The sequence below is a fragment of the Salvelinus namaycush genome, chromosome 19 (genome assembly GCF_016432855.1).
Source record: "Salvelinus namaycush isolate Seneca chromosome 19, SaNama_1.0, whole genome shotgun sequence".
In the NCBI taxonomy this organism is placed as follows: domain Eukaryota; kingdom Metazoa; phylum Chordata; class Actinopteri; order Salmoniformes; family Salmonidae; genus Salvelinus; species Salvelinus namaycush.
The window spans coordinates 47,679,253-47,704,230 of NC_052325.1; the positions used below are offsets into that span (position 1 = coordinate 47,679,253).

The 24,978-nt window shown below is 41.8% G+C and overlaps 1 protein-coding gene across 1 annotated transcript in view; it reads right to left on the reverse strand.

Annotated features, from left to right (window-relative positions):
• Positions 1 to 1,912: 1,912 nt before the first annotated feature.
• The window catches only part of tmtc4 (transmembrane O-mannosyltransferase targeting cadherins 4), a 36,001-nt gene continuing 12,935 nt past the window's right edge, over positions 1,913 to 24,978 (reverse strand). The window contains exons 7-18 of the mRNA XM_039015085.1: positions 24,750 to 24,842; positions 17,822 to 17,983; positions 17,205 to 17,407; positions 13,264 to 13,438; positions 12,935 to 13,066; positions 12,630 to 12,709; positions 12,272 to 12,379; positions 11,986 to 12,127; positions 11,236 to 11,350; positions 4,341 to 4,453; positions 3,031 to 3,100; positions 1,913 to 2,609 (exon numbers count right to left, since the gene is read on the reverse strand). Coding sequence (XP_038871013.1) covers positions 2,458 to 2,609; positions 3,031 to 3,100; positions 4,341 to 4,453; positions 11,236 to 11,350; positions 11,986 to 12,127; positions 12,272 to 12,379; positions 12,630 to 12,709; positions 12,935 to 13,066; positions 13,264 to 13,438; positions 17,205 to 17,407; positions 17,822 to 17,983; positions 24,750 to 24,842 — 1,545 coding nt within the window. The 3' untranslated portion in view covers positions 1,913 to 2,457. The remainder of the gene's footprint in view (positions 2,610 to 3,030; positions 3,101 to 4,340; positions 4,454 to 11,235; positions 11,351 to 11,985; positions 12,128 to 12,271; positions 12,380 to 12,629; positions 12,710 to 12,934; positions 13,067 to 13,263; positions 13,439 to 17,204; positions 17,408 to 17,821; positions 17,984 to 24,749; positions 24,843 to 24,978) is intronic.

Below are 24,978 nucleotides of genomic sequence, written 5' to 3' on the forward strand. Positions count from 1 at the left end.
CGGACCCCTGGGTTGTGTTCAGTAGGGTACACCGTAGCAAAAACGTTCTGCAATGGCAAACAAAAATCGTTCATATTGGACAAATTCAGGAACTGCTCTCCTGTCTTCTCTGAACAGGCTCCTGCTCCGCCTCAACCCACGGATGGTAACCCTATCACTCTCTTCTGTCTAACATGAAACATATTATTAGAGGTTGCATTTATTTTGACTCAATATGTACATTGAACAACTATGAGTTTTGACTTTCTGCTCAGTCCAATCCTGTGTTGTGTATATCTAAATAGTGAGTCATTGAAATATTCTGGGTTAATTGGTTGTAATTACGAGTTTTACCAGACGCTGAATATCAGAAGAGATATTTGTTTTATGAAATTGTAAAATAATACAGTTTTATCCAGATGATTTTAGTTTTTCTTCAGGACATATTTTCTCATGTAGAACATCTTTATTCTGGCCTTAACCAGCCTGATCTCACGAGCTCACATTATGTTTCTTAGCAAGCCATCTGGTTTCACAAGGCTAACTTTTTTCCTTATTTCTTGTTGTTTGTGTTGGTTAAAGAGTAAAGTTGTGACCCTCAACTTGCAGTCACCCTCGCAGGCTTTGATACAGGGTGCACCTGTATCATGATCATGCTGTTTAATCAGCTTCTTGATATCCCACACCTGTCAGGTGGATTGACTATCTTGACAAAGGATAAAATGCTCACTAACAGGGATGTGAAAAAAATTACACACAATTTGAGAGAAATAAACTTCTTGTGTGTATGGAACATTTCTGGGATCTTTAATTTCAGCTCATGAAACACGGGACCAACACTTTGCATGTTACGTTTATATTTTTGTTCAGTGTAGTTCATTGCTCCTGAGAAAAGTGTTGTGTTCGAGACCACCTAAAGCGAAACAGATTCAAGGCCAATACCGGAACAAATCGAGTTCGAGTCAAGACTGAGACCAGGATGGGGACAAGGGGTCCGAGACCGAGTCAAGACAGACACCAGAAAAATGCGAGTCCAATTCAAGACCATTTTTGTAATTTTGTCAAATCACCACCATAATAACAGTTCAAAATGTCATGCATTCAACAAGCTTTGGACGAAGGACTTCCACTGGGCCACCATCTCCAAAGTTAGCTCAAAAAGGCAATGGATCTGAACTGGGTTTTATTAAGTATTTTTTTATTTAAATTTTGTTAATGATCTTTTAAGCTTCCACTGGTTGAAAGCTATTGCTCAGTTTTCACTTGGATCATGTAAATTCTGTAGTTTCCCCTTTAAGGTCAAGATCCCCATAGTGTTCACATTTCTCTCATGTAAATGTTGTAGCTATATAAAAAGATTCAATAAACTATTTATTTGGGAAATATCCCATCTTTGCTCTTTTCTTCACTAGCATGCAGATGATTTCAAGTTGTATTGGATTCATTTTAATCTGTTAAGACATGTTTAGTATATTTAGTACATTTATACTGAACAAAAATATAAACACAACATGCGTCAATTTAAATGATTTTACTGAGTTACAGTTCATATAATGAAATCAGTCAATTGAAATAAATTCATTAGGCCCCATCCTATGGATTTCACATGGGTGGGCCTGGAACCACCCAATCAGAATATATTTTTTTCCCCACGAAAGGACTTTATTACATTCAGAAATACTTGTTTCATCATGCTCCCTTAAAACTTGAGATATCTGTGGCATTGTGATGTGACAAAACTACACATTTTAGCATGTCCTTTTATTATCCCCAGCACAATGTGCACCTGTGTAATGATCATGCTGTTTAATCAGTTTCTTGATATGCCACACCCGTCGGGTGGATGGATTATCTTGGCAAAGGTGAAATGCTCACTAAGGACGTTAATAAATTTGTGCACAAAATGAGAGAAATAAGCTTTTTGTGCATATCAAACATTTCTGGGATTCTTTATTTCAGCTCACATGGGACCAACACTTTACATGTTGCATTTATTTTTGTTCAGTATAGTATGTTTAGTTTTCTTTGAGAGAAGCAATTTTATTTAAAATTACGTGATTGGTTTATGTAGATACATTTAAACGTTAACACACAGTAACCAAAAATCTGATCTTATTTGCATATTCATACAGAGTTTGAAACAAATTTGCAAACAGTAGAATGTTTGCCCAGAATTGTTTTCCAGAAGTTCACAATTCGCCACAAAACTTTTTTTCCCGTAAGGGCAGACGCATCATTCACCCTAGTTTATTTAAAATCGGGCCAGTGCTGTCAGACATCGTGTGTGACTAACGTACGAACAGACGGAGACCGATCTAGTCCCCTTCCCAATTTCATAATGGGGGACAAGCAACAGAACTTGTTACACAGAACAGTCTTTATTTCTTAAATAGAATGGAAATGGTACAAATCTGGAATGAATTAACGGTTATTTGCGTATGTGTGTGTGTTGCAGCATGCAGTCAGTGGTCGAGTCCCTCAGGGTGGTGTGGTCCTGTAAAGCTGGTCCAGTTTGCGTCGCAGCATGTTGTAGTTGTCCTTGGTGCCCGGGGCTTCTGGATCCAGCTTCAGAGACAGCTCGTAGTGCTTCTTCGCCAGCTCCAGCTTCCCCCAGCGATGGTACAGCACCGCTGAGATGGAGGGGAGAGAGAGGAGAGACACAGACATATTATTGTGAAGCCAAAGACACGGTGTGGAACACTCAGAATAAACATGCCTCTGATATTGAGAATAAGGAATCACAATTCATGTCAGCAACGCTCCACCTTGTACCTACTGAAGGTGGCCCATGCATTTATTTCATATGATATTTGACCAATACTGTTTCTAAGTGGTACTCTTGCTTGAGACCAAACCCATCACATTATCCCTAAACAATTAATTAAACACACCACATTGATCACATTGAATTTCATTGAGGTATTATGGATTTATTTATGTGGCAAGCGTCTTAACACAAAAGACAAACATAAGGTATATGAAAAACATTTCTGTGGGTCTATAAGAACTATGGTTCGCCATCAAACGTATCTCGGAACCCACTGGTCTTACCCAGATTGCCATGGCAACTGGCAGCATTTGGGTTGATCCTCAGAGCCTGGAGGAAGAAGCCTTCGGACTCCTGATTGGGCACAAAACACAGGACATGTTTCAGTGTGTGTGGCTGCATTAGGAGTGCAGTCACCCACACAGACACACCTGTACCCCTGCACATTGACTTGGTACCAGTACCCCCTGTATATAAGCCTCATTTTAGTTACTTTACTTTAGTTTATTTAGTAAATATTATCTTAACTCTATTTTCTTAAAACGGCATTCTTGGTTAAGGGCATGTGACAAATAACATTTGATTTGAGTCCAAAAAATAGTTTCAATCCCATTGCCTTAAGTGCATGTTTGACATTCAGCATTGATTTGAAGTTCGGATTGAGTTGAGGTGAGGGCTGGTACAATTACCAGCTGAGCGAAGACGGTCGGACATTCATGCGGTTAAGTCTGTTTCTGCGGTAACATGGACTCTTAACGACGTGATGAAAATGTGTGGCTCTTGCAGAAACGAGCAAGGTGTTGTAGCAAATGAGTGTTAGGTTGCCTAGGCAATGCCCCCCTCCCTGCAGGAGCAGCACACACACACAGAAACAGAATGAATAGAACGGGCTTAGAACCTCTAACCGTGGAAATGTGACCGGTAAACTCATGGGTACACTCGCAATGGCTGCCTGGTACTGTGATACAATCATTTCCATGGTAATGTAGAATGTTCATTCAAATGATGTTAACTGATGGGGCTCATGCAATGTAATGTATTTTTTGTAATGTCAGTTGAGTTGAATCAACAAATCACAGCACAAATAGACAGGTACACTTCCTGGTTTCAGTTCCTGCCTTACTCCTAGCTTGAAGATAAAAGTTAGGACTCCATGTGAAAGCTTTAAGAAAATAAACATTCACGTGACCAGCTCCGTTGCTAACTTGCATAGCTGGTCCCATTGCTGCAAAGAGTTATGGGGTATTAGAATCCTCGTTTTAACCTTTGTCATCTTCAACCTAGCTTTTCTCCTTCGCTGCTATACTTGCAGTGGCCACCAGTCCACCCATTATGCCATCATTGACTTGAACGAGGACGTCCATTTAATTCATTCTATTTCTATGGCAGCACATGCAGTCAGGAGCGGAGGAGAGGAGAAAATGTGTCTTAATCACATGATTATCATTTTTTTTTACTAAATTGCTATTCCAACGGTTAAAACGTGACCGCGGTCATTTGGCTGACCAATTACTGTCATCCAAAATATCATGACCGTCACAGCCCTAGTTGAGGTAAATTATTGTAAGTCATTTCTCTCGCTGGGCTTACTGACCTTATACTTCTGTAGTTTGCCCAGGACGTTGGCCAATGAGAACATGATGGTGTGGTCGTTAGGGAGGAGCTTTAGGGCCTCCCGGCCAATTGCCTCCGCCTGGGCTAGGTTGCCTAGACGACAGGAGAGAGAAGGGATAGACATGAGAAGGACAGACGGATAGTCAGACACAGACAGGCGAGATTGAACTTGCTAGTTCAAAGCCTGTGGACATGCAAGGTGGAAATCCAAGTCATGAGGAGAACAACGTTTAAAACCGACAGACTACAAGTCAGCTTTAAAAGTCTTAATTGGAAGTCGATGCATTCACAGAATACAAATGTCAACTGCTTGTACGAATGTACAGAGCTTTAAAGCAAGTGCTTATACCTTTATACTATGGATAAAATGATGAAACCCAATATAAACTGAGCGCCCAGTGTGTGTGTACATGTGTGTGTTGTCTGTGGTGTGTAGAGCAGAGTTTTTCCTCTCCACACATGGAAGAGCGCTTTAGCTTCCTAATTAGGAGCTGAACACAAGGACCACTGGCTTATTGATCTCTGTCAGACCTGTCTGACTAGGGAGGGAAGGTGGGAAGGAGAGCGATAGAGGGAGGGAGGGAAGGTGGGAGGGAGAGAGAGCTAGAGGGAGGGAGTAAGATGGATGGGAGGCCCTGAGTCATGCTCTGCGTGCACATGTGTGTGCTATATGTGTGCACATAAACTCAGCAAAAAAAGAAACGACCCTTTTTCAGGACCCTGTCTTTCAAAGATAATTCGTAAAAATCCAAATAACTTCATTGTAAATGGTTTAAACACTGTTTCCCATGCTTGTTCAAGAACCATAAACAATTAATGAACATCCACCTGTGGAACGGTCATTAACTTCTTAGGGCTAGGCCACTTTTTTTCTCCACTTCCTGCCTGAATGACGTGCCTAAAGTAAACTGCCTGTAACTCTGGCCATGATGCCAGGATATGCATATAATTGGTACCAATGTAGGAGAATATAACACAATAGATATGGTAGGAGAAAATCAAACAGATTTTTTTTGAGAAAGACCATCCTCTTAGAAATGCAAGAGACAGGTCATATCGAAAATTAGCTCCCTGGATGCAATTCCTATGGCCTCCACAGAGTGTCAGCAGTCTACGTTCAAGGTTTCAGGCTTGTAACTTCAAAAATGAATAAGAAATAACAGTTTTAGTAGAGGGACACAGTCTTGGAAATTCGTGTTTGCGTTTCCTACTGAACATAAATAGAAATATTATAGTTTGATTACATTTTAGGGTATCTGAGGAGTTAATAGAAACTTATTTTGACTTGTTGAAACAAAGTTTAGGGGTAGATTTTCGGATTCCTTCTCTGCAAGATGAATGAGTGGATTACTCAAATCGGTGGCACCAACTAAACTGACATTTTGGGATATAAAGAAGGATTTTATCATACAAAACGACACTACATGTTATAGCTGGGACCCTTTGGATGTCAAATCAGAGGAATATGTTAAAAAAGTAAGTGATTTTTAACCGTTAAATGTGAATGTATGAAACCCGTGCCCGTGGAAAAATATGTTCATGTGGGGTGCCGTCCTCAAACAATTGCATGGCATGTTTTCGCTGTAGTAGCTACTGTAAATCAGACAGTGCAGTTAGATTAACAAGAATTTAAGCTTTCAGCAAATATAAGACACAGTTGAAGTCGGAAATTTACATACACATAGGTTGGAATCATTATATCTTGTTTTTCAACCACTCCACAAATATCATATTTTTCAACAACTCCACAAACTGTAGTTTTGGCAAGTCGGTTAGGACATCAACTTTGTGCATGACACAAGTCATTTTTGAATGTTTTAATTTTTCTTTCCAACAATTGTTTACAGACAGATTATTTCACTTATAATTCACTGTATAACAATTCCAGTGGGCCAGAAGTTTACATACACTAAGTTGACTGTGCCTTCAAACATCTTGGAAAATTACAGAGAATTATGTCATGGCTTTAGAAGCTTCTGATAGGCTAATTTACATAATTTGAGTCAATTGGAAGTGTACCTGTGGATGTATTTCAAGGCCTACCTTCAAACTCGGTGCTTCTTTGCTTGACATCATAGGAAAATCAAAAGAAATATCAGCCAAGACCTCAAAAAAAAAACTGTAGACCTCCACAAGTCTGCTTCATCCTCGGGAGCAATTTTTAAATGCCTGAAGGTACCACGTTCATCTGTACAAACAATAGTACGCAAGTATAAACACCATGGGACCACGCAGCCGTCATACCGCTCAGGAAGGAGAAGCGTTCTGTCTCCTAGAGATGAACGTACTTTGGTGCGAAAATTGCAAATCAATCCCAGAACAACAGCAAAGGACCTTGTGAAGATGCTGGAGGAAACAGGTACAAAAGTATCTATATCCACAGTAAAACGAGTGCTATATCAACATTACCTGAAAGGCCGCTCAGCAAGGAAGAAGCCACTGCTCCAAAACTGCCATAAAAAAGCCAGACTACAGTTTACAACTGCACATGGGGACAAAGATCGTACTTTTTGGAGAAATGTCACCAAATACTATTTGAGTGTATGTAAACTTCTAACCCACTGGGAATGTGATGATAGAAATAAAAGTTGAAATAAATCAACTACTATTATTCGGACATTTCACATTCTTAAAATAAAGTGGTCACCCTAAATGCCCTAAGACAGGGGATTTTTAATAGGATTAAATGTCAGGAATTGTGAAAAACTGAGTTTAAATGTATTTCGCTATGTAAACTCCTGACTTCAACTGTATATGTACATAAATGTTTAAAGTCCATAATATTTATGATTATTTATTTGAATTGCGCTCCCTCCAGTTTCACCGGAAGTTGTTCAGCCAGGGGAACACCGACCCTTAAGAAGTTTTAAGACACGAACAGCTTACAGACTGTAGGCAATTAAGATCACAGTTATTAAAACTTAGGACACTAAAGAGGCCTTTCTACTAACTCTGAAAAACAATCAAAAGAAAGATGCCCAAGGTCCCTGCTCATTTGCGTGAACGTGCTTTAGCCATGCTGCAAGGAGGCATAAGGACTGCAGATGTGGCCAGGGCAATAAATGACAATGTCCGTACTGTGAGACGCCTAAGACAGCGCTACAGGGAGACAGGATGGACAGCTGACCATCCTCACAGTGGCAGACCACGTGTAACAACACCAGCACAGGATCGGTACATCCGAACGTCACACTTGCGGGACAGGTACAGTATTGCAACAACAACTGCCCGAGTTACACCAGGAATGCACAATCCCTCCATCAGTGTTCAGACTGTCCGCAATAGGCTGAGAGAGGCTGGACTGAGGGCTTGTAGGCCCGTTGTAAGGCAGGTCCTCACCAGACATCACCAGTAACAACGTCGCCTATGGGCACTAACCCACCGTCGCTGGACCAGACAGGACTGGCACAAAGTGCTCTTCACTGACGAGTCGCAGTTTTGTCTCACCAGTGGTGATGGTCGGATTCACGTTTATCGTCGAAGTAATGAGCGTTACACCGAAGCCTGTACTCTGGAGCGGGATCAATTTGGAGGTGGAGGGTCCGTTATGGTCTGGGGGAGGTGTGTCACAGCATCATCGGACTGAGCTTGTTGATATTGCAGGCAATCTCAACGCTATGCGTTACAGGGAAGACATCCTCCTCCCTCATGTGGTACCCCTTCCTGCAGGCTCATCCTGACATGACCCTCCAGAATGACAATGCCACCAGCCATACTGCTCGTTCTCTGCGTGATTTCCTGCAAGACAGGAATGTCAGTGTTTTGCCATGGCCAGCGAAGAGCCCGGATCTCAATCCGATTGAGCACGTCTGGACCTGTTGGATCAGAGGGTGAGGGCTAGGCCCATTCCCCCCAGAAATGTCCGGGACCTTGCAGGTGCCTTGGGGAAGAGTGGGGTAACATCTCACAGCAAGAACGGGCAAATCTGGTGCAGTCCATGAGGAGGAGATGCACTGCAGTACTTAATGCAGCTGGTGGCCACACCAGATACTGACTGTTACTTTTGATTTTGACCCCCCCCTTTGTTCAGGGACACATTATTCAATTTCTGTTCGTCACATGTCTGTGGAACTTGTTCAGTTTATGTCTGTTGTTGAATCTTATGTTCATACAAATATTTACACATGTTAAGTTTGCTGAAAATAAACACAGTTGACAGTGAGAGGACGTTTCTTTTTTTTCCGCTGAGTTTATGTATGCTAGCTCAGCTTTATCTCTGTGCAATGAAAGAGAATAAAGGAAGCACACCCCGGTTACTTTATGTTTTTTGGTGACATGTAGTCTTGGCAGATTTGGGGAAGAAATGATGTGGAGAGGGGGTGGAGGAGGGGGATTCTGAATTCTGAGGGGGCACTTCTCTGTGTCTGCTTTGCGTTTGATCATGGGAACGCTGGCCGGCGATTGGATGGTTCTAGGGCCCTCCTGGGAGACCCCGCCCCCCTCAGGAGAGGCTTCTGACAAAAGCGGCGCCAACGTCTGGAAATCAGCGCATTCTCCACACGGCAGGGAAGAGTGCCTTTAGAAAACTCCACACACAAAGCTTTAATACATAAATTTCAAGCATTGCCGGTTCCTGCTCTTCCAGTCTAATCACGTTGGGCGCTTAGATCAAATTTCCCCCCAATTTTTTTTATCTTTGTCTCCGTCTTCACTGCTGTTAGCGTACAGAAACAATCTTTGAACAACTGTGCATACGGATGAATGAGTAAAAACATGAGGCATTTGACTAACTCTGCGGCGCATGTAATCAATGGAAATTCATCCATTACTCAACTATTAAAGATTGATTATGAATATCCAAAATAGATTGGGCACAAAACAAAGCAAGTGATGGGTATTGTCACTCATAGTATCTCCCATTAGACAGCAACTGTGGTGTGTGTGTGTGTTAGTGGCGTGTGTGTATGTGGTGCGCACAGGGCTCTAAAGTACGACCATTTTGGTTGCTTTTGCTCCTAGATATATGCTCCCAGATAATAATTGTTGTAATGATAGTCTTCATTGTGCAGTTGTTTCCAAGTGCCCTAGAGAAGAACGTGAACGCAGGTTCGTGCAATCCAAAGCTTACATTTAAAGAACGCATCAGTGACTTGTATTTCTTGCAACTTCCTGAAGACGTAACGGCATGGGAATGCCTGTGTCTACAACTTTGTGTAGCCAGGTAGTGATGCCCGAAATAGTCATTTCTAAAGGCTTTCCCATAAAACTTTCCAAATTAAATGTTAACTGTAAAGTAAACTTACCTGGCACAATAATATGATATTGCGATGATCTGTTTCAATCGAGTGTCTTGTTTTATAAACAGAATTGAAATAAAAAAAAGGGCAAATATAGCCTGCAAAATATGTGTTTTATTTTCTTCCCCAGACCTCAAATGCGGTCTCCTGATGCTGTTTAAGCATTCTTGTGGACTTAAAACATCCAATTTTGTTGTTTCTCTATTAAAAAAAAGGTGTGATTTTGAGAGTGAAAACTTGAAGAAAAGATAACTAGGGAAATCGAAAACATGGAGGGAAAAAAACTAGACCATTTTTTGGGGGTGATTTTTGGTGTTATTATGGCGAATAAATGTATTGACTGGTAAGAATTATGAGTGGATGGTAGATTTTTTTCATCTACCTACAAAAGTGCTTGGTGGACCAAAATGTACGTTTTTAGGCTCTCGTCATAAACAATGTTGTGGGTCGTTCAAAACCCATGCATTTTTTTACACCTTGTTCATTCATGTTACCTCATTAGCTAACAACCTGGTTACTTTACCAGTATATCTAAACATTTGGGGGCACAGAAAGAAAGCTTGGGATGAGAGAGGGTGCTTTAGCAGGTGGAATAGTGGAAGTCAATTGGAGGGTTACTTAGTAGCAATGCAAATAACATGGTACAGCTATATGGACACTCAATCACCATGGTACATTTACAAACATATTATGATAAAAAGATTTGAAACTTGTATCTAATTATGGTAAATGGTGAAATAAGTATAGCCAGTTATAATTGTAATGGTTTAGCAGATAATAAGAAAATAACAATATTTACCTTGCTCAAAGAGAAGGAATATAATATCTACTGTTCACAGGAAACTCATTCAAAAATTTTGTTCAAGTTGTGTGGAAAAATATACACTTCCGTTCAAAAGTTTGGGGTCACTTACAAATGGCCTTGTTTTTGAAAGATAAGCACATTTTTTGTCCATTAAAATAACATCAAATTGTTCAGAATTACAGTGTAGACATTGTTAATGTTGTAAATGACTAGTGTAGCTGGAAACAGCTGATTTTTAATAGAATATCTACATAGGCGTACAGAGGACCATTATCAGCAACCATCACTCAGTTGTTCCAATGGCACGTTGTGTTAGCTAATCCAAGTTTATCATTTTAAAAAGGCTAATTGATCATTAGAAAACCCTTTTGCAATTATGTTAGCACAGCTGAAAAATGTAAAACTGCCCTTCTTCAGACAACATTTGTGGGTTTGATTACAGGCTCAAAATGGCCAGAAACAAAGACCATTCTTCTGAAACTCGTCAGTCTATTCTTGTTCTGAGAATGAAGGCTATTCCAGCGAAAAATTGCCAAGAAACTGAAGATCTCGTACAACGCTGTGTACAACTCCCTTCACAGAACAGCGCAAACTGTCTCTAACCAGAATAGAAAGAGGAGTGGGAGGCCCGGTGCACAACTGAGCAAGAGGACAAGTACATTAGAGTGTCTAGTTTGAGAAACAGATTTTATGTTGTGCTTATGTTGTGTTCACTTTAGGTGAACCAGTGCTACCAATTCAAATGATTTTATTTAGAGCCCTGGGTGCGCATGCATGTGTGTGTGTCTGTGAAAGTGTGTATTAGTAGTGTGTATGTGGCAGTGTGTGGTTACCAGTGTTGTCCAATAGTATGACCATGTTGTTCCATGCCAGGCTGTGGTCAGGCTTCAGCACTGTAGCGTTCCTCCATGCATTCAGAGCATCTAGGTGTCTGTTCAGGTCTGCATACTGGAGAGGAAATTGTCAGAATTTATACATTTCAAATAAAAGGCATGAGCTTGCGCACACCCAGAGAAAACGATTTAGGTGCTGACTAACGGTGAATAAACTGTAAGCTATAAAAACAAAGAGCTGCACACTCCATATGTATAACCTCCCAGTCATTTATTGGGTAAAAAAAAACACCAACGTTTCGGCATCGCTGTGCCTTCTTCAGGGTAATGTCATGAATGCTTGAACCAGGTTATGTAGATTTCATACATTACCATTCTAGCAAACCACATCACATTCATTCATCATCAAAGCCACAATCTGCAGTCTGTGTTTGAGGCTTACAGCAGCCTTGCCACTAGGTTTGGAACAGAACAAGCTACAGTACCTCATCGGGAAAAGTTACCACTCTCAAATCCATTGAATTAACTTTTTCTGCATAGACTGATCAACATGATAGATTTAAACATGTAGCTTATTTAACCTTAGATTTTGGGTTACAACAGTACCAAGCTCATAAGGCATTTAATAACATATTCCTCAAAAATTAATTAGTGTAAATTGTATTGACTGTTTAACAGTACGAAATCTTACAGATGGTGGCTTTAAGTCCAACCTCGGGTGGTGGCTTTAAGTCCAACCTTTGTACTCACCAGGCGTCCCAGGTTGTAGTAACAGTCAGGGTATTTCTTCCGGAATTGGATGGCGTTCCAGTAGCTCTGCTCTGCTTCCTTATACTTCTTCAGACTGTTTTGCACTATTCCCAGATTCATCCACGCTGCTGCAAAGTCCGGCCTTTCTCAGAAGAACACCACAGTTGCATTTAATGTCCAGAAAGTTATGTTTTTTGTGAAGTCACAAAGGCTAATAAAGGTATTTCTGTGCGCATGTACATGCATGCATACGTTCGCGCATGTCAGTGTGTGTGTGTTCACCTACTGTATGAGTACAGCTTTTGCCAGAAGCTCCTCTGCCTCCACCAATTCGTTCCTCTCTTTCAGGATGTTGCCTAGGTTGTTCATAGCGTGGACATACGTAGGGTGCAACCTGACACAAAACACAGCTGAGAGGTTCAATGGTTTCGGCCATAGGTATGACAAAGTATTATCGTGACGTGCTTTCCAATGTGACTCTGTTCCAATATCCACAGTAGCATAACACCTAGTATGAAACAACGTTTTGGGTGTAAGTGATATACAAGTATGGACATTGGAATGTAACCTACATGTACCCAAGAGCCATACTATAGAACTATAGAAAAACTCATATTGAGAGTGTGAAGCTGTAGTATTCGTACCTGACTGCCTCTCTGTAGTACCTGATGGCAGCACTGGTGTTCCCTCTGTCTGCTAGGTTCTTACCCACATTATAATGCACCTGGAGAGGGAAAGAGGCAGCAAAAGTGAAAACGAAAGAAATTAAAAATAAAATAAAAATAAAACTTATTTTGAATAGTTTGGGAATAATTTTCACGACAGCTTGCGGACCCAATATGGTCTGACAAAGAGGCAGACAGACAGACACACCAATCGATGCACCAGTAATCCTGACAGACAGACAAGCCAGCAAGAGAGATAGACACATCAGACAGACAGACACCACCTTGGCATTGAGGGGACAGACTGACAGGGCGCTGGTGAAGAGGCTCTGCTCGGAGCGCCACTGGTGACTGCGCAGGGCACAGCGAGCCACATACACACATAGCAGGGCCAGCAGGGAGGCACGGAGCAGCCCCTACAACACACAAGATTGAGGACCATCCGTTACGACAGGACAATGAAGTGAAGGCAATGAAGTGAACCCTGTTTGATTCAGGAGCTCCATCCTAACAGTCTTAAAATCCTCCATCTCTTTTCAATGTGGGAGAACCTCAAATGTATGTGACGTGTAGCTTTTAGCTGGGCGAGGGTGTGTGTGTGTCTATTCTCTACCTTGTGTCTGCTCCAGCGACCGCAGCAGTGTCCCAGGGCGTAGGCCAGTAGCAGACAGTAGCCAGCGGAGGAGAGGTAGAGGACCCTCTCTGCAATGACGAAGCCAACCCTGAAGAATATGTTGCAGGCGGGCAGGAAGGGGACTACCAGCAGCACCAGACCCAGGGTCAACGTCCTGGCAAGATTCACAGGGTCAAAGTAACACTTTATAATATTTTCCCCAAAGTTCTGCTGCAAGAAAGTCATTGGTTCCCGTTGCTATTCACAATGGTCTGTCTGCAGTTCTTCTCCGTGATCACGTACCAAATCTTTCCGGGCCATTTCTTCCAACTTTTGTATTTGACAAAACAGCTATTGTGGGCTATGCAAAACTCTCTCACTTAGCAATCTGCAATGGAAGGTAAAGTTTGGCTGAGAAGAAAAGTGCTTTCCCCACTTTAATAATGTTTTCTGTTTCCCCGGTATGTCTCTTTCTAATAGTCTCCGACTCCTATTTATAGATTGTACAAATACTTCGAGTGAAACCACAAATCGAAAGTGTACATTTTGAGATTAACCAATATAAGGTCTGTATCGGAGTCAGTGGGTCCTTCTTTTCTCCTATAATAAGTGCACTTTAATTGCTATTTGCTAAACAAAGATATCATTCGGCTTTACAAAACATTTCTTGGTTAAAAAAGGTTTTTAAAAAGTGTCAATCGAAAATTTGACACACCAGTTAGGATCTGGCAAAAAATGCCTGAGGACTACCTGGCCTGATGACATCTCGCTGTCTCCAGTCCACCTGGTCGTGCTGCTGCTCCAGTTTCAACTGTTCTGCCTGCGGCTATGGAACCCTGACCTGTTCACCGGACGTGCTACCTTGCCCCGGACCTGCTGTTTTCGACTCTCTCTCTATCTCACCTGCTGTCTCGAACTCTGAATGCTCGGCTATGAAAAGCCATCTGACATTTACTCCTGAGGTGCTGACCTGTTGCACCCTCTACAACCACTGTGATTATTATTATTTGACCGTTCTGGTCATCTATGAACATTTTAACATCTTGGCCATATACTGTTATAATCGCCACCCAGCACAGCTAGAAGAGGACTGGCCACCCCTCAGAGCCTGGTTCCTCTCTAGGTTTCTTCCTAGGTTCCTGCCTTTCTAGGGAGTTCTTCCTAGCCACCGTGCTTCTACATCTTTATTGCTTGCTGTTTGGGGTTGTAGGCGGCATTTCTGTAATGCACTGTGACATCGGCTGATGTAAAACATACTGTGCCTGTAAAACAGGTGGCGAAGCGGTCTAAGGCACTGCATTTCAGTGCTAGAGTGTCACTACAGACCCTGGTTCGATTCTAGGCTGTATCACAACCGGCCGTCATTGGGAGTCCCATAGGGCGGCGCACAATTGGCCCAGCGTCGTCCTGGTTAGGGTTTGGCCGGAGTAGGCAGTCATTGTAAATATGAATTTGTTCTTAACTGACTTGCCTAGTTAAATAATGGTCAAATACATTTTAAAAATTACTTTTTGGAAAGAGTTTGAAACAGTTTGAAAGATATGGCAAATAGAAAAAAAAACAGATGGACATCACAAATAGATGGGAGAGATGGGATATCTTTTTTTTTTATATATATCTTAATCTATATATACAGATTAAGATATAAAAAAAAAACATTAAAATACAAAATCATTAAAATCCAGACGGAAAATATTTACACAAGAAGCAACCTAATATCACACAGTCAAACTCTTCAGTCATTTAGTAAGTTTCCGATTCTGCAACTCTCACTGTACATGAGTCTGTGTATAAACGTGCATGTTTGGTCAGGGGGCATTTCTCATTAGTTTCTCATTAGCAAACTAGTTTCCTCCTTGCTGACCTGACGATATGATTTGAGAATATAAGAGTGTGTTATATAGTAGCCACCATCCCAAGTTCCTGCGTGCAGACACACTGATGTGCATGCAGACACGCCGATGTGCATGCAGACACGCCGATGTGCATGCACACACGCGGATGTGCATGCAGACACGCCGATGTGCATGCAGACACGCCGATGTGCATGCAGACACGCCGATGTGCATGCAGACACGCCGATGTGCATGCAGACACGCCGATGTGCATGCACACACGCCGATGTGCATGCAGACACGCGGATGTGCATGCAGACACACCAATGTGCATGCAGACACACCAATGTGCATGCAGACACACCAATGTGCATGCAGACACACCGATGTGACCTCACTTACATAGTAAATTATTAGAAAAGCCAAGCACAGTTGTGATAAACTTTTTTCTTCTAATCACAAGCTGTCTTTTCCGATTCACACCTTTATCGAGCACCCCTCCTATCCTTTGTTCGCCGAAGCGCAGAGGCCCAAATCAAATCAACGTTTATTGGTCGAGTGGTGACTGTTCAACAGTCCGATGGCCTGGAGATAAGCAGTTTCTCAGTCCAGATGGTAGCAGGGTGAACAGGCCGTAGTTCGGGTGATTGATGATCTTCTTGGTCTTCCTGTGACACCAGTTGCTGTTGATGTCCTGGAGGGCAGGCAGTGTGCCCCCGATGATGCGTTGGGGCTGACCGCACCACCTACTGGAGAACCTTGCCGTTGCAGACGGTGCAATTGCCATACCAGGCGGTGATAAAGCCCAACAGGATATTTTCAATGCTGCATCTATAGAAGTTCTTTAGGGTCTTAAGGGCCAAGCCGAATTTCTTCAGCCTCCTGAGGTTGAAGAGGTGCTGTTGCGTCTTCTTCATGATGCTGTCTGTGTGAAGGGACCATTTCAGGTTGTCAGTGATGTGGACGCAGAGGAACTTGAATCTTTTGACCCTCTCCACATACAAATCATTAAAATCCAGACGGAAAATATTTACACAAGAAGCCACCTAATATCACACAGTCAAACTCTTCAGTCATTTAGTAAAATCACCATTCTGCGATTTCTCATCGTTTTAAACATCGCACAGTGTTTCAACAAGGGCTCTTTACGTCATCGTTTTTATCTGAGCAAGTCAACGCCAACATTTTTTTCTAAAGTAATCTAGTATCATTTCATTTCAACCCGATAAACAAAAAATAAAACTGTTACCAATCTTCATGTTAAACTACTTTTACAAATAAAAAAAGGCGGGAAGAACAAAACACTATCAATGCCCCGTCAATGTGCTCTCTCGACTGTCCTGTAGTCCACGATCAGCTCCTTCGTCTTGTTAACGTTGAGGGAGAGGTTATTTTCCTGGCACCACTCCGCCAGGGCTCTCACCTCCTCCCTGTAGGCTGTCTCATCGTTGTTGGTAACCTGTACTCCCTGGATGAACAGGGAGTACAAGGGGCCACCATGTTGAGGATCAGAGGGGCGGACGTGTTGTTGCCTACCTTCACCACTTTTGGTCGACCCACCTGAACTCACACGAGAGTCTGCAGTGAACAGGACGTGAGGAGGAAGAGGTGGATGGGTGTTTCACTGCTTTCACCAGTATATAGAAAAGGTCATGGTTTGTGGTCATGGTCATTCCAACATCCTTTAAAAAAAACCTTGGTGGAAGTGGAAACGTAACACTGGGCTAATGAAGTATAGTAGAAAAAAACCAGAAAGGACTGCACACTGTATATGCTTCCAATTACCACCTTTATTGGCAACGTTTCAAAGGATCTTCATCAGAGCATATTCAGTGTGCTGGCCTTTGTTCTTTTCACTGCTTGGACCCCTAAAAAACACTGTTACATAATACTTACAACTGTATATTACACAGTATGTCTATTTGTTTTAAGTCAGCTGAAATTGATGCTTGAGTCACATTCGATCCACTGTTCATAACTGAGTAACCAACATTGTAACCAAACATGTTTTATCTTGACAACAGTGTGTGTGTGTGTGTGTGTGTGTGTGTGTGTGTGTGTGTGTGTGTGTGTGTGTACGTACGTGTCGGCTGAGCTCTCTCCTACCTCCTCCTCTGGCTGTCCTGTGAGCATAAGGCTTGGCTTATCAAGCCTATCAGGAAGCACCAGAGCAGCAGCAGCCAGGCCGTCCTCCAATCAAACGCTGACTTAATGAGGGGCACACAGCCCATGGACCAATCAAAACACAGCCACCAGGGACACAGCAGCACCCAGGCATTCAGTGAGTAGTAGTAATTATAGTTGACTATCTGCCAATCACACAGAACAGGACAGGGGATGACAATGAAAGAGGGGAGGGAGAGAGAGAGAAAGAGAGAGAGTGGGAGGGATAGAGAGGGAGCAGAGTGAGAGAGAGGGAAAAAATAAGAACATTTCAAAAACAACAAAAAATCACAGACAATCAATGGATTGATACGATTATGATTGGTGTACTACTATAGAGGTATGCGTGGCGATAGTTAGATTTTTTCAACTATTAAGAGCACGTCCTAAAAAGACAATCCAAAACAAAAAAACTTAATCCATTTAGATTTAGTATTCTGACATAACTTTAAAATAATTTCCTTCCATAAAGGAGGGTGAGGTTACAAATTACCATAAGAGTCATTATTTAGCCTACATACTCTATCCAGTATCATTCAAATAGGTAAAGCATGACTCACTCTGAGAAAGACATTTTCTGCAAAGGATGCTGGGTTGTCTACTTCAGTGAAGGCGGGGGGCCCAGTTCCCATGATTCTCCAGCGGGCGTACAGCAGGGAGGCTCCGCCCATGGCCAGCAGAGCCAATCGGATCAGGAGGCCCGTCCGCACCCGCTCACTTACCTGACAAACATAGTAATAATTCCTACAACTTGCAAAACTAATCATGTTTGCATCATTCAGTGTAAAGGAGTCCACAACAACAACAGCCCGAGTCCAAATTAAGTACACTTACCTAACCATAACCATAGGGTACATGATCGGTAAATGTTAGAAGGCTATTCTGGTGCATTTCCATACAGGATTTACCTCAGTGTTTGACCCAAAAGGCTCAGAATTTTGTTTCCATCTACGCGGGGCCGACGTGTCTCACTGGACATGGCACCGGCGGACATGTTCTCACTTTGGGTCAAAGCCAAGCAACTGGTACTTTTCAGCCTGCATTTACATAACACTGGCAAACTGTGACCTTTCTCACTCTCACAAAGCCACTGTTATTATTATGCAGAGGTTGTTGATTCTGCTTTTCACAAACCCTTACTGTCAGCCCTAGCTACGGAAACACAACTTCCGTAGTATAACATAAGGGCATACACGGTAGTGTAGCACGAAAAGCAACATTAGTGTAAGAGGTAGAGCCCGACCAATATTATCCTTTTACTGATGTATTTGTATCGCCGTTTGATCCATTGGAAAGGACGTATACAAGATGAGGAGAAAGTAGTAGTTCATAGAATGACTTTATTGTGCATTTCATTATTTGTCTTGAGGGTGGCAATTGTACTGCTTGTCCATTTTGAAACGCTGTAGCTAGTAAAAACTTCCTCAAAATAGTCAGAATTAATCTAAGATAACTCAAGAACTCTCTCATTAATTTTGATGCTTTTGCAGAGATCTTAGACGCTCAATTTTACATTAACTTCTTATGGCTGCAGGGGCAGTATTGAGTAGCTTGGATGAAAGGTTCCCAGAGTAAGGTGCCCTGCTCCTCAGTCCCAGTTACTAATATATGCATAGTATTATTAATATTTGATAGAAAACACTCTGAAGTTTCTAAAACTGTTTGAAGTATGTCTGTGAGTATAACAGAACTCATATGGCAGGCAGAAACCTGAGAAAAAAATCCAAACAGGAAGTGAGAATTCTGAGAGTGGTCGATGTTAAAGTCATCGCCTATTCAATTCCCTGTAATATATGGATCTGTTTGCACTTCCTACGCCTTCCACTAGATGTCAACAGCCAGTAGAATGTGGAATGAAGCTTATGCTGTGTTGTGGGACCGGATGGGAGGTGTTTGAGTCAGTGGTCTGGCAGAGTGCCAGTTCTTGGTCACGCACTTTGTGCACCTCATGATATCGCCATGCGTTCCATTACTTATAGAGACTGAAAAGAATGCTCCGGTGGGAACGTTATTGGATATAGATGATAACAACATCTGAAGATTGATTCTCTACTAAGTTTGACCAGTTTATTCGACTTGTAATATAACTTTTTGAAGTTTTCGTCCGACGTTTGCCTGCATCTGTGCGAGCGTTTGGACACGTGTACTACACATGCTAGCAAAATTAGCTAATTGGACATAAGTAATGGACATTATCGAACAAAACAACAATTTATTGTGGAACTAGGATTCCTGGCACTGCATTCTGATGAAGATAATCAAAGGTAAGGGAATATTTATGATGTAATTTCATATTTCTGTTGACTCCAACATGGCGGCTAATTTGGCTATTGTTCTGAGCGCCGTCTCAGATTATTGCATGCTTTGTTTTTTCCGTAAAGTTTTTTGAAATCTGACACAGCGGTTGCATTAACTAAGATGTTTGGTGCAGAAAAACTGGGCATGAAAATGAGTCATCTCTCGTTGAATGACAAGACTTGAAGAATCCCTACTGTTGACCAATCACCGACGAAACGGCATAGACTTCGAGAAAAGATGTCTTGTGCCCGAAAAGCTGAAAAAAACCTTATCGAAGTACAAAAACGTCACAAAATGTCATCATAATATATGCACAAACACTTCCAAACTGTTTCGGCTGGGAAGCATGCAGATGCCTTAAGTCAGAGAGGAGAGTGAATAACTGTGAACTAACTCTTAGTCTTACTGCTACCACTTTATTGAGCTGGCCAGCTCAATAAAAGTGCCAAAAATGCGCCCTGGGCATATACCATTACGTGAAGTGTCATGGCAGGGTGTCAGGTGTCTTGCTTGACAAACAATTGATGGGGTGTACCAAGTAAGTGCCGTGCTAAGAACATTCAACTCTGTGGTAACGTTAATGCCCTTTAGTGAAGCCAGCGAAATCTAGTGTTATATTTGCTCTTTGCGAAGCTTATTCCTCAAGCTCTGTCATTCAAATGTTTTCCGAGACACACAAGAAAAGAAAAAAGTTTACAAAGTAGCACTTTGCAGCTATGTTCTGATGTATGGGTTCATTGTCACTTGATAGGGACTGGTTCAAATTCACATTTCGCCAATCGCTAATCCATTTCCTTGACAAGTGCTAGCTAGCCAGCCATCTAACTAGCTGTGAGAGAGTTCTTGACGCCATTCACTGAAGCTTAGTAGTATCAAGAATCCTTGGGACGTCCCTACGCTAAACCTGAACCATTACACTAAACATTTGTTTGGAGGTCCCAAGGATCCCAGATAGCACAAAGACAACACTTGTTTTTCCTTTCAAGTGATTACCAGAATTCAGTGGCTACAGCCTTACAAATCGATGAAAACATAGCTTAATACTAATACACTGAAAATGTGTCCTGTCGTTGTTTTCCAGCTGGCTAGCATGAGGCAGCTCATTTTTCAGAGCCTAGGCATTTATTTGTTGACGATGGAATCAGTGCAGTTTATTCTCCTTTCACTAGATTAGAGTAACACCATTTTTACATAAAAGAAATCTCTTTCTGGTGCTCCTAAATTATTACATTAATGTTCTTTCCTTAAATGTAAGAAATCAACGTTGAGTATCTTTGTACGGAAGTTCTTTTTAATTTCAGCTAAAATTAAATTAAATCGGCACATAACAGTTATCGATTAATATTTCCACTCTCTAAAATCGGAAAAACAAAAACTCCACTATCGTTCGGGCTCTAGTTAGACTGAGTATGGATGGTTTACATGGTTATATGAGTGTATGGTGAAATGATGTTACAATAGCTACGATACAATATCCATACCTTCATTCTACGACGGTATGATTTAAAATACCGTACAAAAACAATGTCTGAAAATATTCAATTGAGCCAGTCACATAAGTGTATGTTTCTTTACAAAAAGCTAATGGAGCAAACGTGACATGACGATCCACTGTTGAGCAGCCCAAGAGAGTTGATCAGTTTACACTTTAAATTCATTACTAATGTTTGCCAGCTAAATATGTGCCAAATACATTGTGTGCCAAATACATTTTCTCCAGCTCAGGGCTCCGGCTATGCATTTAGTTTGCTAGTTTTCTAGCTAGCCCAGTTTCAACTCCACAATGTACAAAGCATTCGAAAAGTATTCAGACCCCTTCCATTTTTCCACATTTTCTTACGTTAAAGTCTTACTTTAAAATACCCCATAATGGCAAAGCAAAAACAGTTTCTTAGAAATGTTAACAAATAAATAAATACTTAATTTACGTAAGTATTCAGACCCTTTGCTATGAGAGTCAAAATTGAGATCAGGTGCATCTTGTTTCCATTGATACTTCTTGAGATGATTCTACAACTTAATTGGAGACCAGCTGTGGTAAATTCAAATGATTGGACATGATTTGGAAAAGGATTACACCTGTCTATGTAAGGTCCGACAGTTGTCCTTAGAGCTCTGAGACTGGATTGTGTTGAGGCACAGATCTGGGGAAGGGTAGCAAAACATTTCTGCAGCATTTAAGGTCCCCAAGAACACAGTGGCCTCCATCATTCTAAAATGGAAGAAGTTTGGAACCACCAAAACTCTTCCTAGAGCTGGCCGACCAGCCGAACTGAGCAATCGAGGGAGAAGGGCCTTGGTCAGGGAGGTGACCAAGAACACGATGCTCACTGAGAGAGCTCCAGAGTATCTCTGTGGAGACGGGAGAACCTTCCAGAAGGACAACCATCTCTGCAGCACTCCACCAATCAGGCCTTTATGGTAGAGTGGCCAGACGGAAGCCACTCCTCAGTAAAAGGCACATGGCAGCCGGCTTGGAGTTTGCTAAAAGGCACCTAATGACTCTCAGAACATGAGAAATACGATTCTTTGGTCTGATGAAAACAAGCGTGAACTCTTTGGCCTGAATGCCAAGCGTCACATCTGGAGGAAATCTGGCACCTTCCCTACGGTGAAGCATGGTGGTGGCAGCATCACGCTGTGAGGATGTTTTTCAGCGGCAGGGACTGGAAAACTTGTCAGGATCGAGGGAAAGATGAACAGAGAAAAGAACAGAGATCCTTGATGAAAACCTGCTCCAGAGCGCTCAGGACCTCAGACTGGGATGAAGGTTCACCTTCCGACAGGATAACGACCCTAAGGACACACCTGTATTTGGGGAGACAACGCAGGAGTGGCTTCGAGACAGGTCTCAATGTCCTTGAGCCAGAGCCCGGACTTGAACTCGATCTAACATCTCTGGAGACCTGAAAATAGCTGTGCTCTCCATTCAATGCTCTCCATTCAACCTGACAGAGCCTGAGAGGATCTGCAGAGAAAAAAATGGGAGAAACTCCCCAAATACCAGTGTGCCAAGCTAGTATCGTCATACCCAAGAAGACTCAAAGCTGTAATTGTTGCCAAACATGCTTCAACAAAGCACTCTGTAAAGGTCTGAAAATGTATGTATTTTTATTTTTTACATTTTACTAGGTAAGTCAGTTATAAAAAAAATCTTATTTTCAATGACGGCCTAGGAACAGTGGGTTAACTGCCTTGTTCAGGGGCAGAACGACATATTTTTACCTTGTCAGCTCGGGGATTCGATCTTGCAACTTTTTGGTCACTAGTCAAACGCTCTAACCACTAGGCTACTTGCCGCCCCAAATATGTAAATGTATATGTGATATCAGTTTTGTTTTTAATACATTTACGCTTGTTAGCATTTATCTAGCGCCTGCTATGGGAATTCTCTGGTACTTTGTTAGCATAATATACACTACCATTCAAAAGTTTGGGGTCACTTAGAAATTACCTTGTTTTTGAAAGAAAATCACATTTTTTGACCATTAAAATAACATCAAATTGATCAGAAATACAGTGTTGACATTGTTAATGTTGTAAATGACTATTGTAGCTGGAAACGGCGATTTCTTATGGAATATCTACATAGGCCCATTATCAGCAACGATCACTCCTGTGTTCCAATGGCACGTTGTATTAGGTAATCCCAGTTTATCATTTAAAAAAGTATAATTGATCATTAGAAAACCCTTTTGCAATTATGTTAGCACAGCTGAAAACGGTTGTCCTGATTAAAGAAGCAATAAAACTGGCCTTCTTTAGACTAGTTGAGTATCTGGAGCATCAGCATTTGTGGGTTCGTTTACAGGCTCAAAATGCCCAGAAACAAATAACTTTCTTCTGAAACTCATCAATCTATTCTTGTTCTGAGAAATTAAGGCTATTCTATACGAGAAATTGACAAGAAACTGAAGATCTCGTACAACGCTGTACACTACTCCCTTCACAGAACAAACTGTCTCTAACCAGAATAGAAAGAGGAGTGGGAGGCTCCGGTGCACAACTGAGCAAGAGGACAAGTACACCAGAGTGTCTAGTTTGAGAAACAGATGCCTCACAAGTCCTCAACTGGCAGCTTCATTAAATAGTACCCGCAAAACACCAGCCTCAAAGTCAACAGTTAAGAGGCGACTCTGGGATGCTGGCCTTCTAGGCAGTTGCAAAGAAAAAGCCATATCTCAGACTGGCCAATACAAAGAAAAGATGAAGATGGGAAAAAGAACACAGACACCGGACAGAGGAAGATTGTAAAAAAGTGTTATGGACAGAAGAATCTAAGTTTGAGGTGTTCGGATCACAAAGAAAAAAAGATGCTGGAGGAGTGCTTGACGCAATCTGTCAAGCATGGTGGAAGCAATATGATGGTCTAGGGGTGATTTGGTGGTGGTAAAGTGGGAGACTTGTACAGGGTAAAAGGGATCTTGAAGAAGGAAGGCTCTCACTCCATTTTGCAACGCCATGCCATACCCTGTGGACGGCGCTTAATTGGAGCCAATTTCCTCCTTCAACAGAACAATGACCGAAAGCACAGCTCCAAACTATGCAATAACTATTTAGGGAAGACAAAGTCAACTGTTATTCTGTCTGTAATGGAGTGGCCAGCACAGTCACCCGATCTCAAACCTATTGAGCTGTTGTGGGAGTAGCTTGACCGTATGGTACGTAAGAAGTGCCCATCAAGCCAGTCCAATTTGTGGGAGGTGCTTCAGGAAGCATGGGGTGAAATCTCTTCAGATTCCCTCAACAAATTGACAACTAGAATGCCAAAGGTCTGCAAGGCTGTAATTGCTGCAAATTGAGGATTCTTTGATGAAAGCAAAGTTTGAAGGACACAATTATTTCAATTAAAAATCATTATTTATAACCTTGCCAACGTCTTGGCTATATTTCCTATACATTTTGCAACTCATTTCATGTATGTTTTCATGGAAAACAAGGACATTTCTAAGTGACGCCAAACTTTTGAACGGTAGTGTATATTTTTTACGTTTGGAAAGAAATAGCGCCCCTTGTGTGCAGTGCCATTAATACCATACATCCCAGTATGGTACAAGAACACTATGAATTTATGAAAATCTGGATACCGCCCAACCCTAGCGAATGTCACTGTTCCAATGTCCACACTAAGCATACCTTGTAGAATAAAGACATGTATTGGACATTGTAAGTAGTATGCTAGTTACTCACGTCTTCTGCTTTCCTCCTGAGGAACAGCCTCTGGCTCAGCTCGTAGACATTTACATTACAGATCAGAAGGACATCAAAGGCAGCGTTCACCCCCTGAGAGAAGAGGGAAACATTAGAGATTAGACATTCAAGCACAATGTAGACCAGCGACAGACATCTTCATCAGATAATTGCTGGGTCAAGTTCACAAGAGTTAAATATAGGCTACAAATGTATTTGGCTTCCATTA